The 23309-nt window shown below is 37.4% G+C and overlaps 1 protein-coding gene across 4 annotated transcripts in view; it reads right to left on the bottom strand.

The window, feature by feature from the left end:
* Positions 1-23309, bottom strand: part of KANSL1 (KAT8 regulatory NSL complex subunit 1) — a 179595-nt gene that overhangs the window by 32399 nt on the left and 123887 nt on the right. For 3 of the 4 annotated variants that reach the window (XM_025890027.2, XM_025890028.2, XM_025890026.2), the window contains 2 exons: positions 19364-19505; positions 12291-12395 (listed from right to left, as the gene is read on the bottom strand). In XM_025890027.2, the coding sequence (XP_025745812.1) occupies positions 12291-12395; positions 19364-19505 (247 nt within the window). The remainder of the gene's footprint in view (positions 1-12290; positions 12396-19363; positions 19506-23309) is intronic. The other variant, XM_073883116.1, reaches the window with a different exon arrangement.

Genomic DNA, 23309 nt, shown 5'->3' with positions numbered 1-23309 from the left:
GCTTGGGTCATGATCCTGGGGTCCTGGGATCGAGCCCCATGTCACACTCTCTGCTCAGTGGGGAGACTGCTTCTCTCCCTCCTACTCCCCCTGCTTGTGTTCTCTCTCTCTCCTTCTCTGTCAAATGAGTAAATAAAATCTTTAAAAAGAAGAAAAGGACAATAGACTGGAAAGCTAACTAAAATGTTTTCACACAAATTAACCAAAAAGCTAGATCAAAGTACACAAGCAGAAAAGACATAAGCCAACTACAATGAGTGAACACTGGGAAATGTTCTTAGAGATAGCCTGTACAGGTACTAAATTACCACACAAATCCTGATCAGATCAGTCAATGATGCCAAAATCATGGCAAATTTGGCACACATACTCATTGCCTTAAACACTACACGAATTTCCTCTTGGAAAGTAAAGTGGTGTTAAGTAGCAAGACTTACAAAGATGTTCATATCACTCAATCCTAAAAATTTATCTTAAAGAAATAACCCAAGAAACACATTTCCCAAAAATCTTATATACAAAGCTGATCACTGCAATGGTATCTATCAATAATCTCAATGCTCAACATCTGAGGCACAATTATAAATTGTAGCACAGCATATTAGGGTATTAAAAATAATCACAAAAGACATTTCTTCTTCCTTTATACCAAAAGAATATTTAAAGGTAAAAAAAAAAAAGTCTTTTATGTAGAAATGATTTTGGAAAAAGATTAAATTCAAAATGTTTTTAATACAACTGTGATGACTATAAATGTACATACACAGACAATGACAGGACAAAAATAGTGTCAGAGACAAATTTTTTTAGATAATATTTTTACATTAAAAAAACCCAGGAAATCCCAAATATCCTCCTGAATGCTCATAAGATTTACTATTCAGGGGGAACCTCAAAAAACCCAAACATTACGGTATGAGAAAGTACTAGATAATCAGAGGATTTAATATTCAGGTTGGCATTAACTAGCAGATGTGTGACTCCAGGGATGTTACAGCTTTCCTAAGATTACAGAAGTTCTGGCTTAGATGAAGAAGTTTCCTTTCAACATGAAATTTTGGTGACTATGAACTTTTTGCTGGTATAGCGATCTTAAGAATTTCAATTTTACATTCCCTTAAAATAAAAGCATTCAACATTACATTATGGCAGAGATATGATCTATATATCTACATGTTTTATAAGATGTCACTTACAAGTAACAGGTTGAATCCACATTTTTTTTTTTTTAGATTTTATTTATTTATATATTCACGAGAGACAGAGAGAGAGAGGTAGGCAGAGGGAGAAGCAGGCTCCCAAGGAGCAGGGAGCCCAATGCGGGACTCAATCCCAGGACCCTGGGATCATGACCTGAGCCGAAGGCAGATGCTTAACCATCTGAGCCACCCAGGCGCCCTGAATCCACATTTGATTAAAGTTTATTTTGTAGGGATTATGGGAAAATTAACTGTAAGGACGCCTATCAAAACAAAATGTTGCTGCCATTCTTTAACAAAATCTTATTTCAGAAAAACTTACGTACAGAAAGTCTGAAGAAAAAGCACAGAACATCAGAAATCTCACGACCTACAGATAACTACTGGTAAATCCTATCCTGTTTATGCCTACAGATATATATATATATATATTTAAATGCCATTAATATTCAATGTGAATTTTACTGATTTTCTTAGAGGAACTTAAAATTTTCCTGGGGGCAATTCAGGCCCCCAAATTAAAACTGAAGGCAACAGGGAAAACATTATTTAGCACAGAAATGTTTGTCAAAGATAAAACAGCACACAACAAGCAATCAAGAGCATGAACCTCAGAGGGAATGTGCCTAGCTTCTAGTCCCAACCATACAAGGAAGCACTCGATAACCAGAGGACCGTGGGATATCCTATAATCACACTGAGATCTAAAAGCAGGGCACTGGGGCAATTAGGTTCATCACCCATTCTCAAATGTAAAGAGCTTAAAACATTAGCCTCAATCCTCCAACAGTGTTCCATGTGGAAAAAGAAAAACACAACTCACAACACAATTTTACTTAAAGATACTTAAATGCATTCACAGTTAAGAAAAAGCAAACACTCCCTTATCCTGCGGTCCAAAAGGGTGCAAAAAGAGAGAGGGCAGAGATACATTAATAAACACTTCACATATGTTAAACCCACATACTAACTTAAGCTTGATCATCACTATTGCAGTGGTTTACATCATTGGTATTTTCAGGAAACTAATACATGACTCAGATATGGTCTTCCAATGGGAAACTGTAAAAAGGATCAAAGACTCTAAGGCTCTCCTATCCAGAAAGCAGGACCTACTAGTGAGCTTCTCTTGAACTGTATGTGGTATTCAGATACACTCTGAGGGCACGTGCATCCCACAGCCAGAAAGAAAGGAGTAGAACAGCTGAAGAGGTAGAGAATTTCTCTTAATTCCCCTTTCCCCAAAAGCAGAGTCAGGGGATTACCTTTTGGGGTGATCTTAGAGTTAAAAGTAGCAAGGAGGGTTACTGAAGTGATTTCTTCCCTGACTGAAGGGGCTAAATATATGGAAGAAAATAACACAGCATTAAGATTCAAATTTGTTATACATATAAAGCAGACATCTGTCTGATTCATCACTACTCCCTTTTGGCCAGACCACTAAGTATGACCAAGAGCCTTTAAAGAAAAGTTAGGCTAAATTAAGGTCTAAAGGGGTAGCTTTTCTTGGGGTCTAAGAATCCATGCCCACTCAACTTACTCTGCCAAACAGTAGAGGAAGTAAAAGGATAAATATCAAAGGCACACACTTAAAAACACATAACCTGCACAACATATGTGTATCTTTAATTCAATTAATGCCACGTCATAGCTGCTTGAAATACCAATTTTTTTAAGTGCAACACATTTGTTCAGAAAACTTAAACAGTTCCATTTTGCTTACTGGTTTTTGGACCAACGTCATCAAAAAGGAAAGAAAAAGCTAACTAGAGAAGTCAACTTTTATTCTTGGTTCAAAATAAATTACTCTTTGGCTTTATATCACTTATTTCATGTTTCAAGCTCATCTCAAAAATATTCAACATAGTCTTGCTTAAAATCACCAAAATATTACTGGCCCATAAACAGTATACCAGTCATTTCCATGAACTAGCACTATGGCCAGGAAATTGTGCTAAATTTAGAGAGTGGAACCTTCTGAAAATTCCACTTCCATCAAGTTACTTACCTAAGTTCACATTTCTGCACATATAAAATGGAACTATATGTGCGCCTCACTTTCCTATGTCTCTATGTTGAGGTTAAAAGAAAATCTATACAGGGGCACTTGGGTGGCTCAGTTAAGCAACAGACTCTTGGTTTCAGCTCAGGTCATGATCACGGGTTTGTGGGATCGAAGCCCATGTTGGGTTCCACGTTCATCAAGGAGTCTGCTTTTCTCCCTCTGTCCCTCCCACTCCTGTACACTCTCTCTCTCTCTAACAGATAAACCTTTAAAAAAAACTATATAATTATGCAAAAGTAATTTTGAATTTTTAAAATACGTATGTATGTATGTGATCGCTACACTCAACATGGGGCTCGAACTCATGACCCTGAGATCAAGAGTCGCATGTTCCTCTGACTGGAGCCAGCTAAGCACCCCTGAATTATTTACGTTGAAAAATTTAAATCAGCAGGATGCCGTTACATGCAAGTCCAAAGGCTACTGCACCTAAGATTTATATTTACCAACACCATTGAAAATACACATCAAAAATCTAGAGAAATACAGTAACTGCTAAAAACAGTCCTAAATTCTTGTTCAACTTATTATCCACATCCCCATTTTAATAGTCCTAACTAGTCTTTTTTTTTTCTTTTTAATATGGTAAATCAAATATTCCTCAGCCAGTATCTATCACTCTACTCTCTATCTCAAAACCCTTGTTGGGCCAATACACTATTCACTGCCCCTGGTGACTGCAAAACTTCAGGGAAAAAAAAAAGTTGTTCCTACTTAACCAATGGTAGAAGATTATAGCTTGGACTGTTTAAAAAGAAAAAGCAAGAGCTTACATTTTTAGCATGCCTTTCTTCTGAGAAAGCATTTATCCTCTGACTTGTTATCACCATCACTCCACAAAGTAAGGAAAGGGTAAAAGAAATGAGGCTTGTTTTACAAATAGAAACAAACACATATAGTGAAGTCATCTGTCAAAAGCCACAGAAGCAACATTTTGTTAAACAAATCTCAATTTCAAATCTAGACCTTTAAAAAATATTTACCCAGTAATTACGTTTCCTGGAAGAAAAAAGGGGATATAAGAAAATGTACATGTCACTTGCTCATTTGGGCAAAAGAAATACAGGAAAGCCAATCCAAAAACTAATGAAAATGGCCCCCTATAGAAGGCTGGAACATGAGGGAAAGAAGGGGAAATAGAGAAGATGGAATGATGGTTTTGTGTGTAGCTTTGACTCTCAGAAATGTAGTAATGCTTCACATACTCAAAAATAATAATAAAGGGGCGCCTGGGTGGTTCAGTCGGTTAAGCACCTGCCTTCAGCTAAGGTCGTGATTCCTGGGTTGTGGGACCGAGCCCCATGTTGGGCACCCTGCTCAGCGGGGAGTCTGCCTCTCCCCCCCCCGCGCTTGTTCTCTCTCAAATACATAAAATCTTAATATATACCCATCTGCATACATATATGTACGTATATGTATGCCTTAGCAACATGCTTCCCAGCTTTGTCTGTTGAGAAGTCCTAGAAGCAATGACACCACGCAGCAATGAGCACAACTAGTATCCAGATCTTGGTTTCTGAACCCAATAAAAGGAACCAGGGCTGGAGCAGGTAAAATACAAGATGAGCTTGGAACATCTTTTGGTGCCTAAAAGTGAATACTAACATAGGGGAACATGTTGAAAAGACACAGGAGCCAAGATGAAAGAGGCCAAATACCAAAAAGTTGTTTCAACAAGTGGATCAACTGAATGAATAATAACAGTAACAGATTATAATACATAAAATAAATATCCATGAATCCATTCTGATATAAACTGAATGACTGAATAAATACATAAGTAAGTGAGAGAGAAAAGACAGCTCTCTCTAATAGAATTCCAACAGATATAGAAAATAGAAAATCATTCAGTAAACACCACAGTAAAAACTGTTGCAGGCAAAACCCACTAGTAGATGATAAAATTGTGGATTAAAGTATAATGAGCAACAGAATATTACATGTATGAGACAGACATTCATTACAAAGGGGAAAATACTAACTTGACAGCGGGGAGGGCTGGCAGGCACCGCCTTTAAGCAAGGCCAAGAAGCTATCACCACCAACATCACGTCTCCCCAGTATGGTGCACTTAGAAGGGCAGAGTACACTTCTGTGGTATTACTGTGATAAATGCATAAGCTCTAATAATGATAAAACATCAAGCGCCTCCAACTGGGAAGAACATCATACAAAATAACAGACCAGTATTTTGTATTAAGGCCATGAAAGACAACAAAGAGGAAGAACCACCAGAGATTGGAAGGGATTTAAAGAGATAGGACAACTAAATGCAGTGTGGGATTTTGGAACCCCCCCCCCCCAAAAAAAACATCAGTGAGAAAATGAGTGAAATTTGAATACAATCTGAATAGTACTGTATCAATGTTAATTCCCAGTTTTGATCATTGTACAATGATTATGCAAGTTAACCACACTATAGGAAGCCATGTGAAGGGTACGTGGGGACTCCCACGTGCTACTTTTATAACTTTTCAGTAAGTTTAAAATCATTTTTTAAAAAATGAAGAAAAGTTTACCCAGCATTATTGAGTAAAGCAAATTTCATTCATACACAAATCTAGTATCAGACTACAGCTTCCTGTCACCTTACAGGATGAAATACATAAACTCATTAAGATAAATACAAAATCCTTTATGAATTGGCCCAATCATCCAACACTCCATCAAAGAAAAGTATTTGTAGTTCCTCTACAACACCGGGCTCTCTCAAGCCTTTCACATTATACATGCAGTACCCTCCCTGTCGGAACTCATTCTCAATCTTCAGCAAGTCCACAAGGACTCAGCACAAGTACATCCTTCTCTATTACACTACCTTTCCTGACCTCCCTTAGAAGTGAGAACTCTTCCCCTCTTTATTCCCCCGTTATGTGCCTGTTTTAAGACTATGAAGCTCTCAAGGGAAGATACCTGGTTTTGCCAATAGGTGTTTCCTAGGCACACAGCACAGTCTGGAACAATAAGCTTTTACCAAATGTTTATTATGGACCAAATGCTGTTAAAAGCTTCAATAATTACCAACCATTCTAAAGAGGTATAGAAACAGAGCCACTCTTACCTATGACCCTTGAGGGCTGATGTGTCATGGAAATTCATACAGACTTTCACAAAATCATACATTGTATGCACTGGGTTAAGTGCTTCAAAATCAAATACAAATCCAAACCCAAAGAATGCAAACACCAAGAGTGAATTGTAATGTAAACTATGGACCTTGGGTGGCTGTGATATGCCAATGTAGGCTCATCAGTTGCAACAAATGCACGACTTTAGTGGGGGATGTTGACCATGGGGGAGGCTACCCAAGGCAGGAGTGCCATACCAGGAAGGGGGTATATGAGAAATCTCTATCTTCTGCTCAATTTTGCCATCAACCTTAAACTGCTTCCCCCAAAATAGTCTTAATTTTTTTTAAAAATCAAATACATTAATATTTCTGCTTCAAAAGGTATGGATAATTAAAAATATAAAGTCTTAACAAATATCACTTCAGGTCAAATTCTGCCACCAAATGAGCTTGATGCAACTTAGGAAAACCACTTTTGGTTCTCATAGATCTTTGGAGTTTGGAAATGCAGATAAGAGAGTAGGGACTTGCATTATTAATCCTACTTTGCACAAGAAGGTATGGGAAGTGTGGGGGGAAAGTAGTGTTCTACACATGTCAAACAGGCCAAGGTGGTTGGCAGTGTTGTCTGGATCTTTTATTTTCTCATTTTTTGTTTAGTAATTCTATGAATTACTGAGTTAGGAGTGTATGTATTTGAAGCATCCACCTTTATGACTATTCTGCCTCCTTGATGAAATGACCCCACTTATGAATATAAAAGGTCCTTCTTTATCTCTGGTAATCCTGTCTTGAAAGTTACTTTGCTAATATTAATACACCCACAGCAGCTTTTCAAAGCTTACTGTCCGTTAAGTACACCTTCCCGCCCTTTTATTCCCCCAGATCTGAGCTTCCAACTGTTACTATTCACCTGCAACCTAAAGAAAGTTCTTTAACATTTCTTTCAGAGCAGATATTCTGCCAACAGATTCCTCTCAACTTTCTTTTACCTAAAAAGGACTTTATTTCACCTTTATTTTTTTTTTAAAGATTTTTATTTATTTATTTGAAAGAGAGCGAAAGAGGGAGAGAAAGCAGAGAGGGAGAGGGGAAGCAGGCTCCCCGCTGAGCAGAAGCCCGATGCGGGGCTCGATCCCAGGACCCTGGGATCACGACCCCAGCAGAAGGCAGACGCTTAACCCACTGAGCCACCCAGGCGCCCTATTTCACCTTTATTTTTTAAAGAATTTCTTTTCGCCATGTATAGAATGTTGAGGGGCAAATTCCAACCCCCCCATTTTAATGGTCTCACCCCATCACTGTCTGTCCTCCATTGTTTCTGAAAAGAAGTCACCTATCCTTATCAATATTCACTTATATGGAATGCATCTTTTTTCCCCCTCTGGCTACCTGCGAGATTTTCTTCATCTTTCATTCTCACCATGTTATCTTTTTCCTGCTTACTATTTTCCGAGTTTCTTCAATCTGTAAAATTATCTTTTTCATTCACATATCCAGCCATTATTTCCTTTAACCCCACCCCTCCCCACCAGTACCACTCAATCTCTCCTCCTTCTGGAACTCTAAGTATACATATTCACTGTTCCCCTAGGATTATGTTCATTTCTGAGCAGTTCTATGTTCAGTCTATTTTTTGGCTGGTTAATTTCCACTGATCTGTTACGTGCACTAACCCTTTTTAAAGATTTTATTTATTTGAGAGTGAGAGAACACATGCACAGGGGAAGGAGCAGAGGGAGAGGGTCAAGCAGACCGTGTGCTGAGCATGGAGCCCGATGTGGGGCTCAATCTCACGACCCTGAGTTCATGACCTGAGCCAAAATGAAGAGACAGATGCTTAACCGAATGAGCCACCCAGGTGCTCCATGAGCCTTTCTCTTCTCTAAGTTTTCAACCTGCTGCTTAGTATACCAGTACACTTTTTATTCAGATATTGTACTTTTCAATTCTCCAATTTGTGTTCCACAAGTTCCATGTGATTCTTTTTTCAGTTTTCACCTCTATGCTGAGATTCCCCCATGTTTACTATCTTTTACTCTAAATCTTCAAACATATTTTATTAGATGCTTTTCAATTTTTTTTTTAAGATTTTATTTATTTGAGAGAGAGAATGAGAGGAAGAGAGCATGAAAAGGGGGAGGGTCAGAGGGAGAAGCAGACTCCCCGCTGAGCAGGGAGCCCGATGTGGGACTCGATCTGGGACTCCAGGATCATGACCTGAGCCGAAGGCAGTCACTTAACCAACTGAGCCACCCAGGCACCCTAGATGCTTTTAAACTCTTATTTCCTAATTCCAATCTGAGCCATTTCAGGATCAGTTTTTACTATTTTTTTTTTTCTCATGACTAAGGAAGACGTTTTTCTGTTTATTGCTAGGTCTAATAAATTGTTATTGTGTAATATATTGTATATGATACTGAACTCTGGATTCAATGAATTTTCCCAGAAGCATGTTAACTTTTGCTCTAGTAGGCAAATTTCTAGTTCTATTTGGTTAGAAACCAAATGAATCTTTATTTTGTATAACATGTATAACATGTTTCATGCAGAAACATATTAGAGCCTATTTTGGGTTTTTCCTTAATCCTATGGCGAGTCCCTTAGTCCTGGGAAAGTCTTTAAATCCTAAAGCATGAGCCTTCCTTAGTTTCAATGTAAGGCCCAGGCCCAAGGTATTTACCAAGTCATGGTAGAATTCAAACTCCAAAATTCTGTGTTTACTGCAGTGGGCAGTGATTACATTCTCTGCTCAGCTCTTTCAGCCTACCAACTGTTGCCTTCTACTAGGTTCTATCAAAACTCACTGAACTTGTGAAGTTCAGGGGTTCGATTAGCTGAAGGATCTGAGAGGGATTTAAACAGATTGTGGGACTAAGCCCTCCACCCCCATGACTCCCTCTTTGCCACTATTCCCTCAATTTCTAGCTACTTAGCAGCGGTGACCTCCAACCTCTGACAATATGAAAACCAATGAGATTGTGGCTCTCTAGTTGAGTTCTAAAAACCCTGTACCAAAGGGACTAAGGAGGCCCTCATCTCTGAATGTGTTTTCTGTCTGAAATTTTGACTTTCTCTGGTAATTTTTAAATGCATTATTCCTACCTAGTAATAGGCATAAGGTTCCAAGTTAGCTCTTTTCACTCGTTAATTTTTAGTTGGGGAAAAGGGGACTACTACTTATTCAGGAGAGGGATAAGGGAGGAGAAGAAGGAAAGGACATGTTTTAGAACATGGGAGAACAGCACCCAACAGCTTTATACACTTCCTCTTTCCAGGAACACACCCTTTTTGTTCAGAAGGTTTTTTATTTCATATCAGAATTTATTAGTGCAGCAGTTGACTTTATCAGCACCTGCAAAGCCCTTAGTTTCTCTCCTCCACCTACTCTTACCTTTCAAACTGCCTTTGAGTTAGAAGTCAGACTGAAGTTTTTTTTTTTTAAAGGGGATTTTTCTAGAAGTTTCTCTCTTCTTCTCCCCTACTACTCTGTGGTATAAAAACAAAACCCACTCCATCTCAGGAAATATTTCCTGCCTGTCTCCATGATTCTAAAAAGGCTCACCCATGTATCCAGTCTCTAAAATAATTCAGTTTCTGCAATATCTGTACTGTGCTCATAACCAAAGCAGATATATATTAGTTCAGTCAAGAAACACTCATTCAGTTTGTAAATAAGGCAAAAAGATGATTATGTGTCCTTTCGGTGTAAACACTTGAACATCATCTAAACAAGCCCGCCTAGGGTCATATAACTCTCATTAAATTACTTAACTTTGTTTTACTTACTACTTATACCTGATTAGGGCTCAGATGCCTCAAGTTGGATGTTAATTTTTAGAACACTGAAGAGTTAAAACTGATCTGTGTTTAGTTGAAAACCTGACTCCAAAGGTAATGGCTTTATTATTCTTATAGGATATTATAAGTTTTGGAGGCTACTGAGTGTAATCGCACTCCAGCACTCATTATTACCACCTTAATCAGTAATTCACCATGTATTTCTTTGAAAATTGTGTTTAACTTCTTGAAACTATATCTTGATAGTTTAAAAAAAAAATCCTCTGGCTTCCTTGGTGAGTTTCAGAAATGAAAATACAAAAATGAACGACACAACACAGCACAACAAAACACACACCTCTGACATAATTATTCTTAAACCACAAGTCTTGAAATGTTTTTTGAAAGGAAGGAGTAAAAAGGGGGGGCAATAAATACTTCCATTTTAGAAAAAAATTAATAAGCAAAATAGAAATGAAATATAGGGTGGTTAAATGTGAGTATGAAAATTTACAGCTGCCCCTGTCAAATGTGACTTAAGATTTTTTAAAGCAAAATTGAAGACAAGGTATAAAAAGAAGCTGGATAACAAAAAGGCAAAATTAAAGATTACCCTAAGAGCTACAAATATAATTCGAAGTAAGCCAACTGTATTTGAGCAACCAAAACTATTACATAAAACAAAGGTGAACAGTCCAGTCCCTACAATATATTACAAACCAAGAACTTTAAAAAGTCTTCCTACAGTGAAAACCTCTGCTTGGCAGTTGACATATCAGGTACAGCGAAGATGATCTTGACATTCAAGAATCACATGATCTAACACTAAGCATACACATGCAAGTGAATGGTGGGTAGGAAAAGAGACAAGTCCCGAAGGGGTGCACGCACATGCACACATGTCAACATGTGTAAATACAACAATGAGAATCAGAACACAATGAGAGACTGTCATGTCCTATCCTTCACGAGCACTGAGGTGAGAAAACCCTGACCACAAGAGATTGTCCAAACATTTTTGGAATTCCTAAATACACAAATATATAAATGTCTTTACAAAACTCACTCCCAATCATGTATGCCTCAAATCTCATGTTTCCTGTACATCATACCACCAAGCACCAGCTGCCCTTCCAACCTTACCCATGTTTTCTCTCAGACTTGTAACAATTTTTTTCTTGGCTAGAGCAATCACTAAAACAGTTTCACAAATCATTTGTAAAAAATAATTCTACAGATAGCATATAATGAGTCCACACTGTGGACTTGAATACTCGCAAAATCTGGCATTCTACTCTTTAATTTATTTAAAACCATTTTCCAGTTAAGAACCATTAATCTCTTAATGTCTTCACATTTATCCCTGGCTTTAAGTTCTCTCATTAGGAAAGTTAGTTTCCACCATATCACATGAATTCCTGCTTAAAATGATAATAACAAAGGATAACAAGCTTTGTTGATTTGCAGATGAAAGAGACTAGCTGGTTTAATGCAGGATTTAAAGACCCAGCAACTCTAGCCTCCCAAACCAACCACAGTCGTGGGACTCTGGAATTTCTAATGAATGACTTCAGAAATGCTAATATTCATAAAAGCCAATGAGCTTCTGGGGAAAAAAAGTGAAAAATTTAAAAAAGTGCTCTTGGGATTCAGAAGTTAAAGAAATTAACTGGGTTTTGAGAGAAACAGAAAAAGAGAAGGAATCATGGAAGAGGAAGATGTGGACTAGGCTTTAAGGATACAGAAAATTAGAGAAAATGACAGCTTTACTCTCATTACAGAATTAAAGGGGGTAACTCAGAGAGAGCTCTTTCAACATCTTTGTGATGTCCAACCTCTAGTCCAACCTTTTCATTTCGTAGTGTCCCAGAAATGCCATCAGAGCCACATGGTCTCCTGATTCTCAGTAATACTCCACACTGCCACACTTGCTCTGGCTGTGTCGTCCTGAGTTAGGAGCTGCTTTTTAAGATCAAGGTCAATGACACAGCTGCAGGAGGGGCCCTGTGCCACTCTATTCAGGAACTCAAGCCTTGAAATGCCGAAGGTGATAAAAGGGGATATAGTCCCTTCCTTCAGCCAATGCCAGGATCCTTGTTACAGAGAATAAACTGTGTACTGATGCAAACCCCAGAATTCTCACTCATTTCCCCCCTTTTCTGTCTTTTATACTTACCAATTTATCATTCCCATGATCTGTCTTCATTTCAGAACTAAGTGGAAGGAATAAGTCTGTTGTTGTATGCTCTGGGGGAGGTGCCTCCCCGAGAACTATCAAACCCTGCAAGACAGAGAGAGAAGCAGCATAAGGGAGTGGTATCCTAAGTCACAAATTTAATTTATGAGTTAATATCACAAGAGTTAGGGGCAGGGGACTGGTTTACCAAAGCCCTTTTCCCTTTTCCTATGGTTCTGAAACAGAAACACACACTACCAGCAGCTTTGCTTTCCCAAGAGTTATTTCAATATAAAGCCTAGCAGTAGCAAGGAGTAATAAGGCCCAAGTCAGACCCAAGCTTCCCCCTTTTCCCATTTGAATGCTGTGACCTACATAAGCTTGTTACCTTCAGCATCTTTTAATCTGGAATCTTGAGCAGAGTATTGTACTTTATACTGTTTTTAATGCAATTTTTCTAGGTAACTTGATCACAGATGTGGCTTAAAGATTACCTTAAATGCTACAAATGTAAATGTTAAGTGCTACAAATGTAAATGTCAAGTGCTACAAATATAAATGACAAGCCAAAGGTATTAGAGCAACCAAAACTACTACATGAAACAAAGGTGGAACAACAGTGCAGTCCCTACAATATATTACAAACCAAGAACTTAAAACCGTTCCAAAGGCACCTGTTTCTCATAAGCATAAATAACACTCCAGGTTAGGTTCCTGCTTCACAACCTCAAAATCAGATCTTACATTCATCCCAGGAAATAAAAAATGTAAAAAAAGAAACTTCAAACGGCTCCACAAATCCTATCCAGGCAGCAAGGGCCCAGCTTGGTAAAGACAGAAGTGAGCTTACAGTGTAAAACAAACAAAAAGCCACGACTCTCACCATGAACTCAAACAGAGGTAACCAAAACCAAGTTTTGACACTGTATAACAGAAAGGCTGGGATGAAAGTAACCTGGGCTTTGTGTCTCTGGTTCTCCTCTGATCTAGAAAATAAGGAGATCTGAATGGTAAGACTCTCTTAAAGGTAATTTTGTATTAGAATCACCTGGGGAAACTTACCAAGCTATACCTGTCCAGCTTCAACATCAACTCTACTCTGAGTCCCTGGGGTTAGGGCATACCATTTGACATTTTTTAAAAAGCTCCACTGCTAAGTTCTAAGGCAAGCTCTAAATTGAAACATACTAGACTTGATTAGTCTTGACTCAGCATCAGAATCCCCCAGGGAACACCCTAAAATATGGATTTCAGGACCTAAAGATTCTGACTGTATCAATTTGAGCTCCCTAGACATTATGACACAGACTTTTTTTTTTAATGACACAGACACCAGATGATCCATTCCTAGGGTCCTTTCTAACTCAAAAATCTCTATGAAATAGGGGATTCAAAGAGACGAAATGGGGGAGTGGGGGACTGGTATTAAGAAAAAACAATGGCATTCTACCTGATCCCCCCCCCCAAAATGAAGGAAAAAAAAGTGTTACAACACCCCCCCACCCCCAAGCAAGAGAAACAACACTTATATATCCTGGAGTAAGACCACGACTAGCCTATGTAGAAAATGACGTGGTAACTCCTCAGAAAGGGAGGGAAAGACCATTAAGAAACGTTTGCCCTAGCCTTCAAAATGAAGTTTATCTGGCTAAAAGAACTGCTGAAAAATATTTTCTTCCCTCAATCACAGCATAAAACAGACTTGATAAACTTTACCATGTCAAAGTAAAAACTATTAACAAAACGAGTTGTCTTGCACACTATTCCCTTTTTAAAATAATGCATTCAACATCTTCCCTGTTTAAGAGCCCTGGTTACAGTTATACCCGTCTCATGATCTCCTAGAAAATGTCTGCATGTATATGAGGTTGTTGCCACTGAGAGGAGGGTTATTACAATACAGTTACTAGGTAAATAAATGCAATTAAAGGTTACAATACTAGCTGCTCTTATGTCCTTTTCTTCATATTGATTCTGCCCTTTAAAAATATGTATATCCAAAACGTCATTCATCCTTTGAAAGAGCTTGTCAAATCCAAGTCCCATCTCCTTCCAAGAAAATGTCCCTGGTTAACTGAGCCCTACTTGTTTTATCTACATTATCAGAGTTCCTAAAGCATCCGGATTATGTCCCACATTCTGTGTATTTGAATCTCATTTCCAGAGCAGAATCTTGGGCCAATTTATTTACTACTGCCTTAATTTATTTATTAACTAATGTTAAGCCCCTTAAATACTGAGACATAATACAAATACATTTGAATCCCCCATATTCCCTAGCAGAATCATACACCAAGAAAGGAAATGTGTGACAATTGTTTTTTGAGTTTTAGGTTAAAAATTTTTTTTTCCTTGAACAAGAATATTAAGTTTATATTAATTACAGCCAGAGCCTAAATAATCCAATTACCAGGTATAAAGTTACTCCCTCAATTTTTTTAGGTGAGAAGGTAAGTCAGGATATAACAGCCACTATTTTCCAGAGAGCATTTTTTCCTTAAACCACTGAATAATTTCTTAAAATAAACACCTCTCTGAAAGACAACAAGGACACTCTCCTGAGACTTATAAATAAGACCTGGTAGGGACCACTTATTCCCTATCATTTTATAGACCCAGAAAGGATGGAGGTTGAAGATCATGTCAACAGGCCAATCCATGGCAGAACTAGGGCTAAAGACTGGATCAAACTACTCTTGTTCTTTCATTCATTCAAATCAAGCCATCAATTATCCATTTATTGACTTTTTTTTAGGGTCTGGGGACACAGGAAAGGAGAGACATACCCTTCCACCCTGTATCCCCATCCAAACCCATCCCTGAAAGTGCTTACATTCCAATACTGGGGAAGACAGATAATAAACAATATGAGTAAATAAATTTTATGTAGTACATTAGAAGGTGTAAAATGCTAAAGAAGAAAGGACAGTGTGAGGATTAAGTGGGAGTGGTAATCTCAGGGCTATTACTGCGCTCTAAAATAGACAGCAAACTCACAGAGGCCAAGATACAAAGACTGGGAGAGTCTCCCCATCCTTCAACACCGCTCAATTCAAAACCAGGATCATGCCCAGGCCCCCAGGCCTAGAAAACTCCCACATAAGGATCCAAGAAATAGGGATGGGTCATAGTTGCATGTTGTCATATTATATCCTTATAAATTATTTCTCTGTGGAAACACAAAGCTGTCCTACAGAAGTCAAAAAAAAAAAAAAAAGAAGAAAACAGTATGAACCAAAATTGAAAAAGGAAGAATTGGTAGAAGGAATTATGCTAAGCCTAATCACAAAACAGGGCAAAAGAAAGCAAGCAAAAAAGAACAGAAAAAAACTTCAGTTGTAGACTTAACTGCTTCTATTTCACCAATTTCATATAATATATGGAGTCAAAAGATTAAAAAAAAAAATCACCTCTTAATATATAATACAGAATTAAGATTAATTTCACATACCCCCCTCCCCCATCTTAAGATAAATCAGTTATCTCACTGCAGATCAGTTCCCCAGGAACCGTCCTGGGTTACCTAAACAAGACATAGCTGTCCACAATGCCTTATAGGGTTATACCTAAGATGGGAATGTCAACTGCTTTACATCACTTTTGAAGACAAAGGTGTATTTCTAGGCTTCTGCTATTCCATTCAGCTCCTTTTCTATCCAGAAACTTCAATGCTCTTCTGCCTCTCATTCCCAATAATATGTCCATCCTTAGTTAGCAACTGTTGTGTAATTTCACAGATCAGTCAGAAGAGATAAAAGAAAAAGGGTATGTTTTGTATTAGACATGGATGTTGAAGACTGTGTGTCCTTTAGCAACAGAACCCATTTGGTCCCTGTGCTTTTTCCCCCCTCAGTTTTATTTGGCAGGTATGAAATCTCAAAAAAAAAAAAAAAAAAAAAAAAGGCTCGAGACATATAATGAAGACAAAAGAACAGCAGAGTGTTAGAAAATGCTTTGGAGTCAGATAAATAGCTGTGAGTTCAAATTTAGCTCTGCCTCTTACAAACTTGTAAGCTGTAAGATCTGCTCTGCGCATTAAACAACACACATGAACATACCTATCTATGTATATACTCCAGGTACATACACTGTTTTCCTTTATCATTCTATAAGGCAAGGGAGCATCTTTAAAAAAAAAAAAAAGCTTACTGAACATGAAAATTAAAATAGTAAGGAGCAGCGTACAGAGGAGCTCCTAAACACTGTATCCTTTCTCCAAAAAGCAATAGGAATCATTACTCCCAAAAGAAACTCTCAAGATTCTCTCAACCTGGAAGTTAATACTTAATTCTGACAGAAAAGAAACTGGTAATCAACTAGTGGTAGTTCTCAAATACTTTTTTTTTTTGGAATATGTCACTTTAAAAAAATTAATGTTAACATGCTAGAGTAAATCCTTAAAAAGAAAAAGAAAGCTTCACCCTCTAATTCCCTAACCTAAGACAAATTATAACTCTACAGTTGATCACTAAACCTAGATTCATGTCATGAAAAGGCCTGTACTACCCAGGCAATCCTAACAAATCTTGGAGCAGGATAGGAAATGGGAACATCAATCCACTTTACCAAAACACAGGCAGTTAAAAATTTTAATAACTCAAAAAGTAGGCAAGCTCTTGGAAGCAACTAACTTGAGCAAAAGTCAAATGCTTGTACCTCAGCTCTGCACTCACATGTTTACTTGGCCATGAGCAAACTGCTTACCTCTCTGACCTTCCAGTGGTTTACCTTTACATTTGTAAGTAATAGTAAAACGCTTAGCACAGTGCCCGGCACGCAGTAAATGCTCAAAGACTTCTATTATTATAGTGATATGAGACCAAATGCACGTTAATTTACCTTCGGGGTAAATTTTATTGCTTACATGTTATACAGGCTTGAACAGTATCTGTCTAAAATTTATGTAACCTAAAACCTATAAATGTATCCTTATTTGGAATTAGGGTCTTTGCAGATATAACTGGGTTAAAATGAGCCCTACTGTGGGCCCTAAGTCCCAATATGACTGGTGTTCTTTTAGGAGGGAAATGTGGGCACAGACACACAGAGACAAGACGCCCAAGTGAGGACAGAGGCAGAAACTGGAATGATGCTTTAAACGGAGGAACACCAAGGACTACCAGCAACCACTAGAAGCTTAGAAGAAGCAAGGAAAGATTCTTCCCTAGAATCTTCAAAGGGAGTGTGGCCTTCCCTATACCTTGATTTTAGAATTCTAGCCTCCAGAAGATAAATTTCTGTTGTTTTAAGTTTACCACCCAATTTGTGCTGTTATGGCAGCCCCAAGAAACTAATACATTTGTTTTAAATGGACATTGTATAAATATAAATAAAGCTGTCAGTTTTCAACATATTACTTGTTAGGATTATCATTCAACTTTTACTCTTCCTATCACAATTTTGTAACAGACACTTTGTATTCAGACTGCAGACCAAGAAAATATATTATAATCTTGAATGTCTTATTTTACAGACCATGAAAATGGAGACTCAGAAAGGTTCAGTGACTTTTCTTCCCAAGCTTATACAGCTATATGGTAGCAAAGACAGGACTAGAACAAAAGATTATCAACCCCAAGCCTGGCATTTCTTTAATACATTATGTTCTGAATAATAAGACTCTTAAAGAGTCAATATATGCACAAAACTCCAGAATAACCACTTTCCAGATATTTAGAAATATCTAAGACTTTTTTGAAAGTTTCCTAAAACTGCTGTCATTATTGCTCACTTATGAGCTAAAGAATAAAACAGGAACCAAAAGTGAATTAAGAATATCTTCTCCGGGGTCCTGGCTGGCTCAGTCAGTGGAGAATGTGACTCTTGATCTCTGGGTTGTGAGTTCGAGCCCCGAATGGGTGTAGAGATTACTTAAAAATTAAGATCTTAGGAGGAAAAAAGTCACACACAGCTAGTGAGACTGTAAACTAATAAGGCTGTTGCCAAAATACTTCTGTGAAGTATGCATCAAGAACATAAAAGTATCCATGATATGACCTAGCTAAAGATGTTTATTATGGTATGCTTTATAATTTTAATAAAGGGCATAATTAAAGTAGTTGCCAAAAAAGGCAATAGAATATAGCCAATAAAAATGTTTTCCCCAAAAAACAACTAGAAGAGCACTCCAGTGGAATTTTTGGAGTAAAAGCTTAGATGACATATACGGGAGCCTGCAGAACTTTAAACTCTCATCATTTTATTGTCAGTTGGTCATCCTTTATCTTTTGGCCTACTAATTAATTTAATGCATAGAGTCCACACAGTACAGCAATTCTCTGAAGACTGTGACCAGCACTAAGGCAGGACAAAAAAGTGTTGCAACACTTATTTTTAAAAAAAAATTCTTTAAGAATGTAAACTCCACAAAAGTAGGATTCTGATTTAACCACTGACCCTTCTAAAGTGAACAATGCCTGGTACACAGTAGGCACTCACCTATTTGCTAAATGGATGTCTTTTCCATGTACATTTATCCCTCAGTCAAACCCAAACTGAGAAAGGGACTCTTTTCTAAGTTGATTTTTAAGAAGAAAAATTACCACAGTGTCACTATCAAAGATAAAAAAAGTTCTAAGGTAAGAACCAGGACTCTGCAGATGAGAGGACACAGAAAAACCAAAATCCCAAACACCCATGTCTAATTTCACTGAACAGTCTTTCAGGAAAAATCCTATTTTTCCTTAAGAAAGGGAAGCTTAGTGGTAAAACAGAAATGCATCTAGGTAGAAAACGCAAGATGATATCCTCAGTCATCATTGCTTTTCCATAAATATAACAAATAATGAGTTACATCAATGGCTTATATTATATAGTCCTCCCTTCTTATGTTTCCTATTAGCCCAAATATAGGAACTGTTTTGTTCTAAACACATGTTCAATTTAACATTATATTCTAATAGTGTTGTCTGCACTATTCTAAACAACATCAGGCCCTTAAACAAATTAAACCACTATATCAGATCATATTAAACCCTTCTCTTTGACACAGTTAAGAGTCATGGAGGGACTGGGAAAAAAGGATAATGGTAATTTTTAGCTGGGCTGAAAAAGACCAGACATTTATCTCTTACCTTATTAGCACGTATCTGTTTGTAAATATCTGTTTGCTGCCGAATTCGATATTCCAAGTCAGAAACATGAGCCTGAAGCCAGTTCCAGCGGCTGACAATAGCTGCTCGGTCTGCAGCCCATCTCCATTCTGACCTGCGTCTCCTAAAAGGAAATAAACTGAGTGAAATTCAAGAGTAGAAGCAACATTTATACGCAGTGGGAATGGGAGGATTTTAACATCTAAAGGCCCTTATGTCGCCCACTCTACTGCCAAGAAAAATCCAAGACTTTATGTATATATGTATGTATGTCAATCACAGGACACACATGGACGAAATTTCACATATAGATACTTCCCAAATTAACTAGTTGAAACTGCCTTCTAGTATCCTGATACTGTGGCAATTTCAGAGGAGACACAGAAATATTCTCAGAAGACAGAAATTTCTCAGGAGATGGAGAAGTATTTTCTACTTTTACATAAGACATATATATATAAACAATAAAGATTATCTACACAGAAAATCCAAAAGACATCACAAATTATTAAAGCAAAGAATTCAGCAAAACTGTAAAGACTGGCATACAAAAACTAAAAGTGTGCCAATAAGTAGAAAATATTCATTTTTATAAAAAGCATGATTCACAACACCAACTAATGCTAATATGATACATACAAGATCTTTAGAGAAATAATAAAATCTGAAAACATAAAGACCTATAAAAATGATATAATTTTTTTAAGATGGCAATTTTCACATGCGTATAAATTCAAATAAGTTCTAATCAAATTCCCTACAGGGTTTTTAATGGAAGCAGATGAAAAGATCCAAAAATTCACACGGAAACAAAGACGAACAGTAGAGAATTCTAAAGAAAATATGATGGAAACTTCCTGGCATTACAGACTTACTGTAAAGCCATGACAATTAAAGCAATCTAGAAAGATAAAAAGACCAGTGAGACAAAATACAAGGCCCCAAAACTTAGAACTGGATATATAAAAGGGATGACATCCATTATCAGTGGGGAAAGATTGAACTGTTCAATGAATAGTACTGAAATGGTCAGTTCTTTACATAGAAAAAAGTAAAATTAGTTCCCTTCCTCATTATATAATTCCGTAATTTTGGAATTCCTAAATCTGAAAAGCCAAACTGAAAGAAAAGTATCTTTGGAAGGATTCCTTAAATAAGACAACAAAAAACATTTTAGCTAAATTTCAACATACAACAAAAGACTTAATAAAGTTAAAGGCAAGCTGCTGTTCGGTAGAAGATTAAATATCAGAATATAGAACAGAACTCCAACAAGGTGAAAAAACGGACAATCTAATAAACAATAAATAGACAATTCATGTAAGAGAAATCCAAATGGTCAATAAATACATAAAAATACGCCCTACCTTGTTAGATTTTTGGTTAAAATATTAGTATCAGGTCAAATATTAGGAAGCTATTTCAAACCCAGACTGGAAAAACCAAGTTTTGGTAAGATGTGGAGAACAGCAATTCATACACTGCCGGTAATAAAACCTGGCATGTCTGCTTCTGAAAGGTAATTTCAAAACACTTGGCTAGAGAGAAAAATGTGAATACCCAACCATCATGAATTTCTATTTCTAAGAACACCTGCACATCTGCATGAAGAAACAGATTCACTGCAGTAGAGTTTGTAATAGCTAAAAGTTACAATCTAATTTGCTAAAATAGGGAAATAAACTAAGAAATAAGTTGTTTGAGATAACACAGTAGTAGTAGAAGAATTTAATGTACTGCTTATTAATAGTTATTATAATATGTATCAACATGACTAAATCTCAACAATATGGAATGGAAAAATTGTAAGAAAACTAAAAAAGAATAAACATACAATAAGGACTGTTACCAATAGATAAATAGTAAATGTATAAAAACATGCATAGAACTGATATTCAACAAAGTTAGGATCGGGGTCCTCATCACCCTGGGAAGGGGAATGAAGATGTTGGATTTTAGCTCTATTTAATAATGAAATGTGTGATTTCTCTTTAAAAACAAAAGTCTGGGGTGCCTGGACAGCTCAGTTGGTGGATCATGTGACTTCTGATCTTGGGGTGGTGAGTTCAAGCCCCATGTTGGGCACAGAGATTACTTAAAAAAAAAAAAAACCCTTAAAAAATATAATAAAAATAAAAACAAAAAGTCTGATAGAAATATGACATTTTAACATTCCTTAAATATTAGAGGGGGTATATGGCACCTGGTATATTCTGTAATCAAGATATTTCATAATCTTCCATAAAATTCTTTTCCAAGAAAGTAGCAGTCACAATGACTGTGTAGCCCCACCTCCAATCAGGATATACACACTCACTACTAAAAATTTTAAATGCCTTTAAGTGAACTTTAACATAGTTTACTGATGAGATTAAAAACAAACAAAACAGCATAATATCGGGGCACCTGGGTGGCGCAGTTAAGCATTTGACTCTTGGTTTCAGCTCAGGCCGTGATCTCAGAGTTATGAGACCGAGCCTCTCTACAGGCTCAGTGCTCAACGTCTGCATCTGCTTGAGACCCTCTGCCCTTCCTCCTGCTCTCTCCCCCTCTCAAATAAATAAATCTTAAAAAAAAAAAAAAAAGTCAATGAGAGAATGAGAGAACACATCTAACCACAGCAGGATTAGAAATGAGTTAATACTTAATTATACCATTATAATTAAGACCAAGGTTAGCAATGATATTTTACTTTTATATGGTCCAAAAATAAGCCATTCAAGCCAACCACTGTGATAAAGTATTATCCAATTATTTCTCTTTTAGAAAGAGGGCATTTTATAGTTCACTAACCTTGATGGAATCAGTACAAGATGTAAAGATACTTTTTAAATTTATTTTTTATGTTTTTTAAAAGATTTTATTTATTTATTTGACAGAGAGAGAGAGACAGCGAGAGAGGGAACACAAGCAGGGGGAGTGGCAGAGGGAGAAGCAGTCTTCCCGCCAAGCAGGGAGCCCGATGCGGGCCTAGATCCCAGGACCCTGGGATCACAACCTGAGCTGAAGGCAGACGCTTAACGACTGAGCCACCCAGGTGCCCCAAGATACTTTTTTAAAAAGTATAATTATCTGAGGTGCCTAGGTGGCTCCATCGGTTAAGCATCTGACTCTTGATTTTGGCTCAGGTCACGATTTCAGGGTTGTGAGACTGGGCCGCAGGTCTGGCTCTGGGTGGGCTCTGTGCTGGGGATGGAGCCTGCTTAAAGATTTTCTCTCTCCCTCCCCCTCTGCCCTCCCCCCACCCCCATTCTCTCTCTCTCTCTCTCTCAATAAAGAAGTGTAATTATCTGGTTTAATGTTGGCTGCTGGTCTAGTTCTAGCCCAAATTCAGGAAAGAACCTCAAGAGGTTAAATATGCCCCTCCACCTTTTTTATAGGAGGCAAAGCTAGTTAACCTGTATATCAAATTTCCAACTTTCAATCCTCTACGAGGTTCACCTTCCTATCCTGCTAAATCTCTTGGTTTTATAAGTTCATTTCATTCCCAAAGCTACCACAGCACCAAATGTCCATCTATCATATCACCACTGGGCTACTCCAATAAACCTCCTTAGCTACTACTCCTAACGTAAGTTACACACTACTTTTCCTAAATAAACTCCCTTCAAACCTCATTACTTCCTGTCACTCTTATGTGGAAGGAACCATATAGCTCCTCTGTGGCTTCTTTTCAAATCCAGTCTTCAAGAAAACAAAGTATAAGGGAAGTCAAATATTGTAAAAGCAATTCAAAGACAGAAAGTGATTAGTAAAATTAACACAATGTTCATTTAATGACAGTTTATTCACAAATTTGTTTTAACAACTGACAGTGGCTAGCCAAAACAAAACCCTAATGTTGAAAACTAAAGCAAAGGAAAGAAAATTTCTTGGCAAATTTACAGTGCTTCCTCCTTAGTCACCCTTGATGGACAACGAATCCTGG

The sequence above is a fragment of the Callorhinus ursinus genome, unplaced genomic scaffold (assembly GCF_003265705.2).
Source record: "Callorhinus ursinus isolate GAN/ISIS: 27379988/994484 unplaced genomic scaffold, GSC_fseal_2.0 scaffold50, whole genome shotgun sequence".
Classification (NCBI taxonomy): Eukaryota; Metazoa; Chordata; class Mammalia; order Carnivora; family Otariidae; genus Callorhinus; species Callorhinus ursinus.
Note: the sequence above shows the minus strand (reverse complement) of the source record. Positions and strands in the feature narration are given on the sequence as shown.